This window comes from Aquarana catesbeiana, linkage group LG12 (assembly GCF_042186555.1).
Source record: "Aquarana catesbeiana isolate 2022-GZ linkage group LG12, ASM4218655v1, whole genome shotgun sequence".
NCBI classification, from domain to species: Eukaryota; Metazoa; Chordata; class Amphibia; order Anura; family Ranidae; genus Aquarana; species Aquarana catesbeiana.
In genome coordinates this window covers 225,546,821-225,562,539 of record NC_133335.1, presented here as the reverse complement: position 1 = coordinate 225,562,539, position 15,719 = coordinate 225,546,821, and the positions used below count along the sequence as shown (strand labels likewise).

Sequence of the window (15,719 nt, the reverse complement as noted above, 5' to 3'; positions counted from 1 at the left end):
CTTCACCTTAGGAAGGCACATATCAAGGTATATCATGTATGGCCTTGTCCAAAAATTAATTATATGCTGGATCATAAAATATGGGTTAATAGATTTAAGCATGTGATCATAGGGAAATATTGGCACAGTTAGGAAAACGGTATCTGAAGGGAATCTGCTGATTAGCAAGAAACATTTCCCCACCCCTCAGCTGCCTCTCAGACCCCTTGATTGGTTATGTCATTCCTTGCCTCCTCAGGGGGCCACAAAAAAGCTGGTGCAACTAGAGATTGACAGCTCTCATTTTCTATTGCAATTTTGCATGCCGAGAGTCGTTTTGAGGGCCAATGACTCTGATACTTTATGCTACATTGAACTGCACTCTGCCAGAACCAACGATCAGGAACCGTGTAGAGTTTCATTCTTAATATTTTTTTGCTACTATTGAGCTATGAGTAAGCACTTGGCATAAGTGCGAAACGCGTTAGCTGTTTTGTCTGTACTTTTTCGCTACAGTGTCCTGTATGCTCTATGATCCTGATTTTACAATAAAGACACTTGCATTTTTTCCCGGTGTGCCGCTTTCCAGATTTTTTCGTATACTTCCTGCTTGGCTCAGCATTAGCCAGCACCTGGGGCTCTTTCTTCTTGGAGGCGATCATCTCGTTCACACCTGGCTTGAATCCATACCTGTGCGGTGAAGTCTCTCTCGCTATATTGACTATTTTGCGTATTTTTCTGTAAATATTTTGTTTGCACCAATTCTTTAAAATTATTATTTAACAATATTTTAAAATCACCAAGCCTTATCTTTAATGCACTAAACCAGATCTTAAAGAATTCTTGTCTCTTTGAAGAATTATACTACCCTGTTTCCCCAAAAATAAGACCTAGCGTGATTGTCGGTGATGGCTGCAATATAAGCTCTACCCCCCAAATAAGCCCTACCCTGTTTCCCCAAAAATAAGCCCTACCCTGAAAATAAGACCTACCAGGACTTAAACTAGGGCTTATTTGGGGGATAGGGCTTATATTGCAGCCATCACCGACAATCACGCTAGGTCTTATTTTCGGGGAAATAGGGTAGATATACAGTACCTCTGTTATAACCCTGTCTGGCATGTATTTTTCTTTTCTTTTTTTCTTTTCTTGTCAGAATTGTTACAGCATAAACTGTTGTAGCGCCCTCTAGTGTGCTACTAGTGTTTTTGTTTTTTTTTTGAAAGCCCGTGGCGTGTGAAGCACACTCAAAAACTTCACCCGGTGCCAAAAAAATGTGCACACACAAAATGAGTGAAACACAAAAACGTGCAACGGGTGTACACAAGCCCTCTTAAATCAGTGGGCCTTGCCCTGATCCCCCGGGGCGTGGGGCTCCAGAGGGGGACTGGGGTACTTTACACTTGGTCAATCTGCCCGAAGCCAGACGGACCCCCGTGGCTGTGCAGGAAAAGGGGAACAGTTTAACTGCAGAAATAACCAACCCCATTCCGTCTGCTGGCACTTTGATTGTTGTCCCATAGGATGAAAGAATCTCTGTGAAGGGTGAGGATGAGAGTGTGACCATTACATACTGATGACAGCAGCATGTAGGCAACAACGCTGTTGTCATGGGTGGCACACAAAACTCCCAGGAACAGAGTCAGGAGTTATGGATGGGAGAGATCTCTGTTGGAGCATCCAAGAAATATAAGCAGCCAGGGGCTGAATGTATATACCAGGCTCCAGCTGTAATTCCAATTTTATTTTTAGATGAAGTAACCCTTAAAAAAGCTTACTGGTTGTTGCATTGAGTCTGTCTATTTTCTTATAGACCTATTTCTTATCTACATTGTATTAGTGCCAAGCTTTTAAAGTTGTCTGAAGGTGATCATCATGGTGGTCCAGCAGACTTCTCCCCCTTCCCTAAGGCGTCTGTCTAGCTAGTACTTTCCAGGCCTAGCCAGTAAAACTGAGACTTGTTGTCAATGTAAGCAAAGAATTATAAAGGGGCGGGGATTTTCACAGAACATTAGGCAGCCTCACACTAACCCCACCCCGAAGAGGATGAATTATAATTCAAGCATTTGTCCAGCTGTGAGAAATTCTGACTGTATTTTGATTAATACAGTGATTTCCTATGATTGTCAGCTCCATCTGGTGGCCATTACGCTGTATTTTTCCTGTTGGAGGGTATTTTAGGAAAAATACTACATTATGGCCACTAGGTGGAGCTGCCGATAATAGGAAATCAGGAAATTAGGCAGAATTGGTTATTGCTGGGTGAATTGTTGGGGTTGGAATACAATGTCGATCACACAGTTGATAATGACTACACATCCCGACGCTTTTATTTCTGGCAACGGTCTGACATATGTTTCTCTGTTGCAGTCGTTTTCAGGAAGCTCTCCTATGGCGTGCACCCCGTGGAAGTGGCGGAGGAAGTTTTGCGCACGGTCAGCAGGCGGAAACAGGAAGTCTTCATGGCCAATCCCATCCCCAAAGCCGCCATTTACGCCCGAACCTTCCTGCCAGAATTGTTCTTCGCTGTGGTCGCCACGGGGGTGAAAGAGAAACATTTCGTGGAGGAGGAGAAGTGAATATGTCGCGATATTGGCGAGGAGAAGCCATCTGACGGTCCTGCTGAATTCTGATCTTTACACATTGACACAAATATCTTGCTGTCGTTGTGTTCTATTACTAGACTCACTGTTGGTGCTTTGGGCTTATATATATTTTATATGAATAGTATATACCGAATTATATAACTATGTATAGAGGAGGGTCAGACATTGTACAGTCTGGTCACAGGCAGCCAGTAAATGGGCAAGCTGTGTGGAACTACAAGTCCCAGCATGCCCTGTGAGCTAAGAGGGCTTGCTAGGACTTCATTAACAGCTGAACATCTACTGCTTGCCAGTCACTGATATCGATGGCAGATCCTCTCTCGGAGGAACAGATTCTTCCCAAAAAAGCAAAAAACATGGAATTACCTTTTATATACACAATTTAATATAAAACTCTGCCAATCCTCTTTAAATGTTGTGTGGTTCCAGATTCTGGTGGGTCTATTTATTAAAAATAAAATCTATGGATGAATGTCAGAAGCATTCCTCCAGTCATGGCGAATTCTGGCCGCTTTTTTTTTTTTTTTTGCTTAATACAGCGTTTTTCTATTTTCATCAGCTTCATCTAGTGGCCATAAAAAAAACGGAAAATTGTATGTCAAATACTTACCGCAATTTTCCTTTCCTGACAAGCTCTATGTCAGCCACCACCGGGTAAGTCCCCACCCACCCTCGTGCAATCAGGACCTAACTCATAAATCTGACCCCCACGCCCTGGGACTTTGGTAACTAGGACTTTGTCCATAGGGTGGGAGTCTGCGCTGACATGAAGCTTATCAGGAAAGGAAAATTGAGGTAAGTATTTGATATACAATTTTCCATTTTCCTGACAGCTCCATGTCAGCCACCACCGGGAAATAACTAAATACAAGGGTGGGATGCTGCTAAATTAGTTTAATTATGGCCACCGGCCACAATAATAATAGTTTTGCCTAATTCGGCTGTGGTTAACATTGCCGGGTCAATGCGGTAGTTAGAGACAAACGTGTGCATGGACGACCAGGTTGCTGCCTTGCATATGACTTCTGGAGTTATACCACATGCGGCTGCCCATGATGTTAAAACGCTCCTCGTGGAGTGGAGGTGCCAACCCCGTATCCTTGTATGCCATGGCGATTTTCTTTACGAGCCAGGCGGTGATGATTCTGCTGGAGGCCTTATATCCCTTGCGTATTCCGTTGGGAATTACGAACAGGGAGTCCAAGATTCTGATGCTAGAGGTTGCTTCAAGGTACACTTTCAATGTTCTGCCCACATCCAGTGGGCTGACTTCTTGTCCACCCTCCCAGAAATAGGTGGGTAGCACTATCTCCTGACTTAGGTGAAACTTGGTGGCTACCTTATTAATGAAGTCTGGCATTGGCCTTAGAATGACCCTACCTGCCCCGAAGGACATGTGGGGCTCTTTAGCCCCCAGAGCCGCTATTTCCAAGACCCTCCTGGCCGAGGTTATTGCGACCAGGAAGGATGCTTTCATCGTCAAGTCCTGCAGCGACACTCCTTGGCCGAACCTGGGTGAGGCCAGGAAATTCAGAACTAGCGGCAGGTCCCACTTGATAAGTGCGGGTGCTCTGGGAGGCCTTAGTTTCACTACAACCTTAAAGAACTGGATTATTAGTTCGTTAGAGGCCCACTGAATTCCGGTGACTGCGGAAATGGCTGACGCTTGGCCTTTGAGCGTACTTGCACTTAGTCCCATGTCTAGGCCCTTCTGCAGGAACTCAAGGATGTGACAGGCTCTGAGTTCTTCCATCCCGAGTTCCGCTGATGCTGCATACTCTTGGAACTTTTGCCAGCTTCTATTGTAGACACTGTTTGTGCTATTTTTGCGGGCCTTCGTGAGGGTCTTTACCACTTCCGCGGAGCACCCTAGGTTTATGAATTTCCGGCTTTCAATATCCAGGCCATTAACCTGAGTTTCTCCGGCGCTGGTTGTAGAACTGGGCCCTGGCTCAGGAGATCTGGCTTTGTCGGTAACATCCGAGGTGCCCTGACACTCATGCGTAAGAGTAGAGGATACCATGGGCATTGCCAAAAATCTGAACACGACCATTCCACGTAGTGGTGGGTGAGCCAACGCTAATCGATGCCCCATAAAACCAGCAGCGGGGACCTCACACAGCCGATGCGTTTAACGGGCATAACGTGGGCTACGTCCAGGAGGCCCACACTGGATGGACATCCAGATCATTGATCCAGCAAGGTAGGAGACTGCAACAGGTCCTGACCACATAGAGGAAGGAAAAGGAACGCCGCTCAGGGCACGGGGGTCAAATTTATGAGTTAGTTATGATTGCATGGGGTGGGCGGGGCCTTACCTGGTGGTTGCTGACATGGAGCTGTCAGGAAAAGTATTTTTTCTGATTTGGGTATTTTAAAAAAAATACCACTTTATCGACACTAGATGGAATTGGAAATCATAGGTAATCAACAAATTAAGCAACTTACAGTCAGAATTCACCATGGCTGGGCAAAAGCTTGTTACATTTATCCAATAATTTTTTTTCTTTTATTGACCCCTAGTTTTTTTATTTAACATTATTCAGATTGACTGTGAAGACTTCCAAGGCTAAAACTGAGGGGGACCCATGTGCTTCTCACGAGGAATAAGGGAAGTGACGGGTACTCTTTGTTGGTATGGTATGTGATTGCAGTTTGTACATTTGAGGAAGATATGAATGTTTGTAACACGTGAACTTTATAGTACAGTGGATGTCTGTTGTCAGATCCTGTGAGATGCAAAGAATTCTGGGAAAATCAGTGTTTTGTTCTGTATCGCCGCTACATAAAAAAGGTGAAACACTTGTTTTGTTGGTTTTTTTATTTGTAAAATATTTCTGAAGTGTGATATAATTTCCCAGTAAAACCAAATAACAAATATCCAGACAAATGCTCGATTTAATGTATATTCACCCTACACACTCAGGACCAACTGTATATCCACCCTACACACCCAGGACCGACTGTATCCACCCTACACGCCCAGGACCGACTGTATATCCACCCTACACACTCAGGACCGACTGTATATCCACCCTACACACCCAGGACCGACTGTATATCCACCCTACACGCCCAGGACCGACTGTATAACCACACTACACACTCAGGACCGACTGTATATTCACCCTACACGCCCAGGACCGACTGTATATCCACCCTACATGCCCAGGACCGACTGTATATCCAGCCTACACACCCAGGACTAACTGTATATTAACCCCACATACAGGACTGACTGTACATCCACCCTATACGCCCAGGACCGACTATATATCCACCCTACACACCCAGGACTAACTGTATATCAACCCCACATACAGGACTGACTGTATATCCACCCTACACACCCAGGACCAGCTGTATATCCACCCTACACACCCTAGACCAACTGTTTATCCACCCTACAGGCCCAGGACCAGCTGTATATCCACCCTACATGCCCAGGATCAGCTGTATATCAACCCCACAACCAGGACTGACTGTATATCCATCCTACATGCCCAGAACCAGGCCCAGCTGTATATTCATCCTACACATCCAGAACCGACTGTATATCCACCCTACTCACCCAGGACCTACTGTATATCCACCCTAAACATCCAGAACTGACTATATATTCACCCTACATGCCAAGGGCCAGCTGTATATCCACCCTACACACCCAGGACTGACTGTATATCCACCCTACACGCCCAGGATCAGGACCAGCTGTATATCCACACTACACACACAGGACTGACTGAATATCAACCCTACACACCCAGACCCAGCTGTATATCCACCCTACACACCCAGGATCAGCTGAATATTCACCCTACACATTCAGAACCGACTGTATATCCACCCTACACACCCAGGCCCAGCTGTATATCCATCCTACACATCCAGAACCGACTGTATATCCACCCTACATGCCCAGGACCAGCTGTAAATCCATCCTACACATCCAGAACTGACTGTATATCCATCCTACACACCCAGGACCTACTGTATACCCACCCTACACGTCCAGGACCAGCTGTATATTCACCCTCCACACCCAGGACCATTGTATATCCATCCTACACGTCCAGAAACGACTGTATATCCACCCTGCACTCCCAGGACCAGTTGTATATCCACCCTACACACCCAGGACTGACTGTATATCCACCCTACACACCCAGGTCCAGCTGTATATCCACCCTACACACTCAGGACCAGCTGTATATCCACCCTACACATCCAGAACTGACTGTATATCCACCCTGCATGCCCAGGACCTACTGTATACCCACCCTACACGTCCAGGGCCAGCTGTATATTCACCCTCCACACCCAGGACCATTGTATATCCATCCTACACGTCCAGAAAAGGCTGTATATCCACCCTACACTCCCAGGACCAGTTGTATATCCACCCTACATACACAAGACTGACTGTATATCCACCCCACACACCCAGGACCTACTTTATATCAACCTCACACCCAGGACCGACTGTATATTCACCCTACACACCTACTGTATATCAACCCTACATGCCCAGGACCAGCTGTACATCCCCCTTGCACATCCAAGGCCAACTGCACATCCACTGTACAGCCTGGACCAGATGTACCCCCCCCCCCCAAAATACATACCCAGGACCAGATGTACTTATGCTCCCCCCTCTCCCCAGCTGTAAATTCCCTGCACACCAAGGACTAGATGTCACTCACCCCCCCCCCCCCCCCCACATTCCCCACACACACTCAGGACCAGATGTACACTCCTCCTTTGCACACTCAGGACCAGCTTTACGTCATGGCCTGACTATTTTGTTTGGGAATGGGACAGGAAGTCCCCACTCTGCTGCCTGAATAGAGCACTGCATACTGTATGTGGTTGACGCTACATACAGTTTATAATGCGCTCACAGTGGGCCCAACTATTAGTAATGGTAATGAAAAAAGAATTTAAAAAAAACTATTATAAAGTGACAGAAAGCTGGAGTTCGGCTTTAAACTACAAACTTTCTGTACTGATCAATGGATAACAGAATACACCTGTCTATTATATCATAAGAGGCAGAAACTTTAACTGTGCTCTCCAAAGCCACCACAAGATGGCAGCAATAGCCTAAAAATCAATCTCAGAAAATGGCACAAGCAGGTAAAGTCTAGGTGAAGGGTACTCAGTACTCCAGGTGTATGAACAGGCTGGGTCACATGACAGCTGTATCAATTAAATCAATCATATATGATAAAAAGGTACTTAGATTTTTTTTTTAATTAAAATAAATACCGTGCCATCATCCATATACATAAAGAGAGGGGAAAAATAAACAGTGTGTTCCGTATCATTTTAAGTGATAAAATCTGCCTTTTGCACACAAAAAAAAATGAATAATAGATATTTGGACCATCAACTGGGCAAAATGCATTTTCTACAATATTTACCTTCATTTCAGAGATTTCCCTCGCAGTACTATTTTTCTGCCATTAGATGTCCTCAGTCCGATGGCCAGTACCACTCAACCCACTTCCTCCAAGCCCAGGTCGCCTTAGACTCCCCCCCCCCCCCCCAGCCTTTAATTGAACAGTGAAAAGAGAAGCAGCACAGTGATGGATTCATCTCCCTGTCACTCTTCTCTCTCTCCTCCTATCAGCATGAACTGATAAACTCCTTGTGCTGCTTTTCTCTCTCCCAGTCTGAGCTCTGCTGTGCAGGAACTGCATGAGGCTGATACCAAGTCACTGCTTGTATTAAAAAAAAAATAATGATGTATCAATGATTAGAGAAATGTATTTGTGCCTTTTATATCTGCCTAAAACAGTTTTAACCTCTTCCCGCCCACACTATAGCAGAAAGATGGCTACAACATGGGCTTGCATCGTCCATGGATGTCCTCCCGTGATCGCGATGCATGCGCGCCCCCTGTGACGCGCCCTGTGATCACTGTGCCCTTAGGACACAACTGATCACAGATCAGGGTAAAGGGCCAATCACAGCGGCCATTTACCACATGATCAGCTATGGCCAATGACAGCTGATCATGATATAAACGCAAGCCAGTTATTAGCATCCCTTTCACTCATCCCGATAACTGGCTTATGTGAAAGGGGCATCTTCACTGATAATCAGGGCACTGATTATCAGTGTCGTCCCAACAGTGCCCACCAGTGCTGCCAATCAGTGCCCATCAGTGCTGCCAATCAGTGCCCATCAGTGCTTCCACTCAGTGCCCACCAGTGCCGCCAATCAGTGCCCATCAGTGCCGATCAGTGCTGCCAATCAGTGCCTCCTTAACAATGTCACATATCAGTGCTTCCAATCTGTGCCCATCAGTACTGCCAATCAGGGCCCACCAGTGCCACCAATCAGTGTCCATCAGTGCTTCCAATCAATGCCCACCAGTGCCGCCAATCAGTGCCCATCAGTGCTGCCAATCAGTGCCCATCAGTGCCTCTTCAACAATGTCACCTATCAGTGCTGCCAATCAGTGCCCACCAGTGCTGCCAATCAGTGCCTACCAGTGCCGCCAATCAGTGCCCATCAGTGCCGATCAGTGCTGCCAATCAGTGCCCATCAGTGCCTCCTTAACAATGTCACATATCAGTGCTGCCAATCTGTGCCCATCAGTGCTGCCAATCAGGGCCCACCAATGCCACCAATCAATGCCCATCAGTGCTTCCAATCAGTGCCCACCAGTGCCGCCAATCAGTGCCCATCAGTGCTGCCAATCAGTGCCCATCAGTGCCTCTTCAACAATATCACCTATCAGTGCTGCCAATCAGTGCCCACCAGTGCTGCCAATCAGTGCCCACCAGTGCCACCAATCAGTGCCCACCAGTGCTTCCAATCAGTGCCCACCAGTGCCGCCAATCAGTGCCCATCAGTGCTGCCAATCAGTGCCCAACAGTGCCTCCTCAACAATGTCACCTATCAGTGCTGCCAATCAGTGCCCATCAGTGCTGCCAATCAGTGCCCACCAGTGCCGTCAATCAGTGCCCATAAGTGCTCCTCTATCAGTGCCACCTATTAGACATGTGCATGATGAAAACATTTGTTTAGTTTCTATTTGTTAATCTAGTTATTTAATTTTCGTTAAATTAGGTTGATTCGTTAAATTCGTATTTGGAATTTGTACTTGGAATTCGTTTTGTCTTTTTTCGAATTTTCTGCGAATTTAATGATTTTTTTCAATTCAAAAAGTTCTAATCGATACATTTCAAATTGGTCGTTTTGAAAGTGTTATATTTGTTTTTTCGGTTCAAATGCGGCAAAGTGAACACACAAAAGAAAAATCTTTATCAAATGATTACAATGACTCTTTAACCACCTCAATACCGGGCCAATTCTGGCACTTCTCTCCTACATGTAAAAATCATCATTTTTTTGCTAGAAAATTACTCAGAACCCCCAAACATTATATATGTTTTTTTAGCAGACACCCTAGGCAATAAAATGGCGCTCATTGCAACTTTTTATCTCGCACAGTATTTGCGCAATAATTTTTCAAACGCCTTTTTTTTGGAAAAAAAAACGGTTTCATGAATTAAAAAATAACAAAACAGTAAAGTTAGCCCAATTTTTTTGTATAATGTGAAAGATGATGTTACGCCGAGTAAATAGATACCTGACATGTCACGCTTTAAAATTGCGCACAATCATGGAATGGCGCCAAACTTCATAACTTCAAAATTTCCATAGGTGACGCTTTAAAATTTTTTACAGGTTACCAGTTTAGCGTTACAGAGGAGTTCTAGTGCTAGAATTGTTGTACACGCTATAACGCAGGCGACGATGCCTCACATGTGTGGTTTGAGCGGTGTGCGTTCGCTTCTGAGCGCGAGCTACCGGAGACAGGGGCGTTTTAAAAAATTTTTTTTTTTTATTTTATTTTTTATTTTACTTAATTTTTTTTATTTTTACACTTTTTTTTACATTTTTTTTTTTTTTATTACTTTTATTCCTATTACAAGGAATGTAAACATCCCTTGTAATAGGAATCTATGTGACAGGTCCTCTTTATAGAGAGATGCAGGGTCAATAAGACCCCGCATCTCTCCTCCAGGCTGGAAAGTATGAGATCGGAAAATTTTTTTTTACCGATCCCATGCTGGCAGCCGCGATCGCGGCTTCGGTTATTTCCGGGTACCCGGGCGTGACGTCATAACATCGCGCCCGGGCCTCCGTCGGTCATAGAGATGACTGGTGACCATCTGGTCACCAGAAATCTCTATCGTCCTCATCCGGCGCCGGTCGATTCATTCTCCAGGCTCCCGATGGCACGGGAGAGCCCGGAGAAGCACCGGATGGCGGCGGGAGGGGGGGGCATCCCATCCCGTCGCCTATAAGAACGATCAAGCGGCAGGACTGCCGCTATGATCATTCTTATCGTGCACAGAATTGCCGGCTGAAAATAATGATATCTGAATGATGTCTGTAGCTAAAGGCATCATTCAGATATCCCCCCCCAAAGTCAAGGATGTATATATAGAGTGGCCGGTTTTGGCTTAACAAAAACAGCATTATTTCAAAATGGTTCTCTAACAAAGCACACAGTCTTTGATTTCAGAAATATGTTTACAGTTAGAATTCGAATGGAATTCGTTGTAAAGTTCGATTCGAATTTCAATTTGAATTTCGGAAATTCAGACGAGTTTCGTTTAGTTAAACGGAGCATTTGGTAAACTTTGTTTACACTGTAATTTGGGTATTCAGATATATCCGAATCTCCGAATAACGAAAAGTTTGTCCGAATATTAATTCGGAATGAAAGAACGGCACATGTCTGCCACCTATCACTACCCATCAGTGCTGCCAATCAGTGCCTCCTCAACAGTGTCACCTATCAGTGCCCATCAGTGCCACCTAACAGTGCCACCTATTAGACAGGTGCATGACGAAAAAAATTTGTTTTGTTTCGATTCGTTAATTTCGATAATTCGTTTTGTTAAATTCGGTTGATTCGTTCAATTCGTATTCGGAATTTGTTTTATGTCTTTTTCGAACTTTCTTCAAATTTACAGATTTTTTTCGATTCGAAACGTTTGGATCGATTAATTTCAAATTGGTTGAATCAAAATGTTTTTTTTTTTTTTTTTCAATTCGAATGCGGCAAAGTGAACCCACAAATGAAAAAATCTTCATCAAATGATTACAATGACTCTTTAAATCACGTTTGGCTTAACAAAAACAGCAATTATTTCAAAATGGTTCTCTAACAACGCACACAGTCTTTGATTTCAGAAATATGTTTACAGTTCGAATTCGAATGGAAGTCAATGTAAAATTCGATTTGAATTTCAATTTGAATTTCGTTTAGTTATTCTGAGCATTCGGTAAACTTTGTTTATACTGTAATTCGGGTATTCGGATATATCCGAATCTCCGAATTACTAAAAATTTGTCCGAATATTATTTCGGGACTGAAATAAACAGCACATGTCTACCACCATCAGTGCCCATCAGTGGTGCCTATCAGTGCTGCCTATCAGTGCAGCCACATCAGTGCCTTCTCATCAGTGCCCATCAGTGCAGCCTATTAGTGCCCATCAGTGCAGCCTATTAGTGTTCACCAGTGCAACCTCATCAGTGCCCATCAGTGCAGCCTATCAGTGTCCACCAGTGCCGCCTCATCAGTGCCCATCAGTGCCACCTCATCAGTGCCCATCAGTGCAGCCTCATCAGTGCAGCCTCTCAGTGCTCACCAGTGCAACCTCATCGGTGTAGCCTATCAGTGCCCACCAGTACTGCCTATCAGTGCCCATCAGTGCCACCTCATCAGTGCCCATCAGTGCAGCCTCTCAGTGCTCACCAGTGCAGCCTTATCAGTGCAGCCTCTCAGTGCTCACCAGTGCAACCACATCGGTGCAGCCTATCAGTGCCCACCAGCTCCGCCTCATCAGTGCCCATCAGTGCCACCTCGTCAGTGCCCATCAGTGCATCCTCATCAGTGTCCACCAGTTCCGCCTCATCAGTGCCCATCAGTACCACCTCATCAGTGCCCATCAGTGCAGCCTCATCAGTGCAGCCTCTCAGTGCTCACCAGTGCAACCTCATCGGTGCAGCCTATCAGTGCCCACCAGTACTGCCTATCAGTGCCCATCAGTGCCACCTCATCAGTGCCCATCAGTGCAGCCTCTCAGTGCTCACCAGTGCAGCCTTATCAGTGCAGCCTCTCAGTGCTCACCAGTTCAACCTCATCGGTGCAGCCTATCAGTGCCCACCAGTGCCACCTCGTCAGTGCCCATCAGTGCCACCTCGTCAGTGCCCATCAGTGCAGCCTCATCAGTGCCCACCAGTTCCGCCTCATCAGTGCCCATCAGTACCACCTCATCAGTGTCCATCAGTGCAGCCTCATCAGTGCAGCCTCTCAGTGCTCACCAGTGCAACCTCATCGGTGCAGCCTATCAGTGCCCACCAGTTCTGCCTCATCAGTGCCCATCAGTGCCACCTCGTCAGTGCTCATCAGTGCAGCCTCTCAGTGCTCATCAGTGCAGCCTCATCAGTGCCCACCAGTGGCACCTCATCACTGTGCCCATAAGTGCAGCCTCTCAGTGGTCATCAGTGTAGCCTCATCAGTGCTCACCAGTGCAACCTCATCGGTGCAGCCTATCAGTGCCCGCCAGTACCGCCTATCAGTGCCCACCAGTGCAGCCTCATCAGCACACATCAGTGAAGGAGAAAAATTACCTGTTTGAAAATTTTATAAAAAACTTTAAAAAAAAAGGTTTTTCTCTTTAAAATTTTCAGTCTGTTTTCGTTTGTTTAGCAAAAAATAAAAAAACTCAGCAGTGATTAAATACCACCAAAAGAAAGCTCTATTTGTGTGAAAAAATTAAATAAATGTCATATGAGTACAGTGTAGCATGACCGCGTAATTGCCATTCAAAGTGTGACAGCGCTGGAAGCTGAAAATTGTCCTAAACAGGAAGGGGGTGAAAGTGCCTGGTATTGAAGTGGTTAAATACCAAGAGTGTCTGGTTTTTGCATAACGTGGCAGATCTTATTAGCAACCTTCCTGGCAAAGGCAACTTTCCCGACCCGGAAATACCAAAGACGTAAATCCAAATGCAGCTCAGGATCACACTTCGAAGGACATCCATTGGAGGGCAGCAAGTCCAGCAACATTTTATACAATAGAAAGGGTTGACTGCACCACACACCTATAGACCCAGCCCCAAATGCAGGAGAAGTTTTGTATGTTGTTTCAGAACTGCTGGTATAGATAAGATTCTTCCTCATACCTCAAACAGCAAAACTCCCCGGGAGGGGGATTTCCAATTGCTGAATTTCCCTTTGAAAAGTCACTACACATAATACACAATCTGGCAGCTGGAAAAGACGCTTTCATCATTTTATTAGGTCCCATTCACACTTACGCGATGCGCTTTTTTGCGCGTTTGTCATGTGACAAAAAGTTCTATCTTGGTCTCATCAGACCAGAGAATCTTATTTCTCACCATCTTGGAGTCCTTCAGGTGTTAATTAGCAAACTCCATGCAGGCTTTCATGTGTCTTGCACGGAGGAGAGGCTTCTCCTCAGTGCCATAAAGTCCCGACTGGTGGAGGGCTGCAGTGATGGTTGACTTTTTACAACTTTCTCCCATCTCCCGACTGCATCTCTGGAGCTCAGCCACAGTGATCTTTGGGTTCTTCTTTACCTCTCTCACCAAGGCTCTTCTCCCCCGATAGCTCAGTTTGGCCGGATGGCCAGCTCTAGGAAGGGTTCTGGTCATCCCAAACGTCTTCCATTTAAGGATTATGGAGGCCACTGTGCTCTTAGGAACCTTAAGTGCAGTAGAAATTTTTTTGTAACCTTGGCCAGATCTGTGCCTTGCCACAATTCTGTCTCTGAGCTCTTCAGGCAGTTTCTTTGACCTCATGATTCTCATTTGCTCTGACATGCACTGTGAGCTGTAAAGCCGGGTTCACACTGGTGCGACACGACAGCCGCCCTACTTTGGATCCGACTTTGCCCTGCGACTTGGAGCCGACATACAATCGACTTTCAATGAACAGGGACCCGACTTGGATCCCTGCCAATACCAAGCACTGTGTTTGGTATTAATCTTGAGGGGGGACTCCACGCCAAATTTTAAATAAAAACTGGCATGGGTTCCCCCTCCAAGAGCATACCAGGCCCTTCGGTCTGGTATGGATTTTAAGGGGCACCCCCTATGCCGAAAAAATGGCGTGGGGGTCCCCCCAAAACCATACTTGACCCTTATCCGAGCACACAGCCCGGCCGGTCAGGAAAAGGGGTGGGGACGAGCGAGTGCCCCCACCTTCCTGAACCGTACCAGGCCGCATGCCCTCAACATGGGGGGGGTGCTTTGGGGAAGGGGGGCGCCCTGCGGCTCCCCCACCCCAAAGAACCTTGTCCCCATGTTGATGAGGACAAGGGCCTCTTCCCGACAACCATGGCCGTTGGTTGTCGGGGTCTGCGGGCGGGGGGGCTTATCGGAATTCAGGAGCCCCCTTTAAAAAGGGGGCCCCCAGATCCCGGCCCCCCACCCTATGTGAATGAGTATGGGGTACATCATACCCCTACCCATTCACCTAGGAAAAAAAAGTGTCAATAAAAAAACACACTAGACAGGTTTTTAAAGTAATTTATTAGGTAGCTCCGGGGGTCTTCTTCCGACTTCGGGGGTCTCTTCCTTCTTCTCCGTGGTCTCTTCCTTCTTCTCCGTGCTCTGCAGCCTCTCCTCCGCGCTCTCCGGTTCTTCTCCGCGCTCTCCGGTATCTTCTGCCGGGCTCCTCCGCTATCTTCTGCTCTTTTGCCCGCTCTTTTGCTAGCAGTGGCCCGGTCTTCTCCGCCGTCTTCTTCCCTCTTCTCTTCTTACGATGTTGACACAACGCTCTCTCCCGCTGTAATGCCATGTGCGCGGTCCGCAACGAGTTAAATAGGGATGGGGCGTGGTCACCAGGTGATGTCACCCGGTGACCCCGCCCCTTATGACGTCACAGTCCCATCATGCTTCTATATATATATATATATATATATATATTAGCAGAGACCCTAGAGAACACAATGGTGAATAATGCAATATTTTACGTCGGACCGTATTTGCGCAGTGGTCTTACAAACGCAATTTTTTGAGAAAGAATACACTTTTTCCCCAAAACAGTAACATTAGCCCAATTTTTTTTGTATAA

General features: G+C 46.1%; 1 protein-coding gene across 1 annotated transcript in view; it reads left to right on the top strand.

Moving 5' to 3' along the window:
- DHRS7C (dehydrogenase/reductase 7C) overlaps positions 1 to 5,389 on the top strand; it is a 28,066-nt gene extending 22,677 nt beyond the window's left edge. Inside the window, exon 8 of the mRNA XM_073606797.1 lies at positions 2,350 to 5,389. Coding sequence (XP_073462898.1) covers positions 2,350 to 2,558 — 209 coding nt within the window. The 3' untranslated portion in view covers positions 2,559 to 5,389. The remainder of the gene's footprint in view (positions 1 to 2,349) is intronic.
- Positions 5,390 to 15,719: the final 10,330 nt, after the last annotated feature.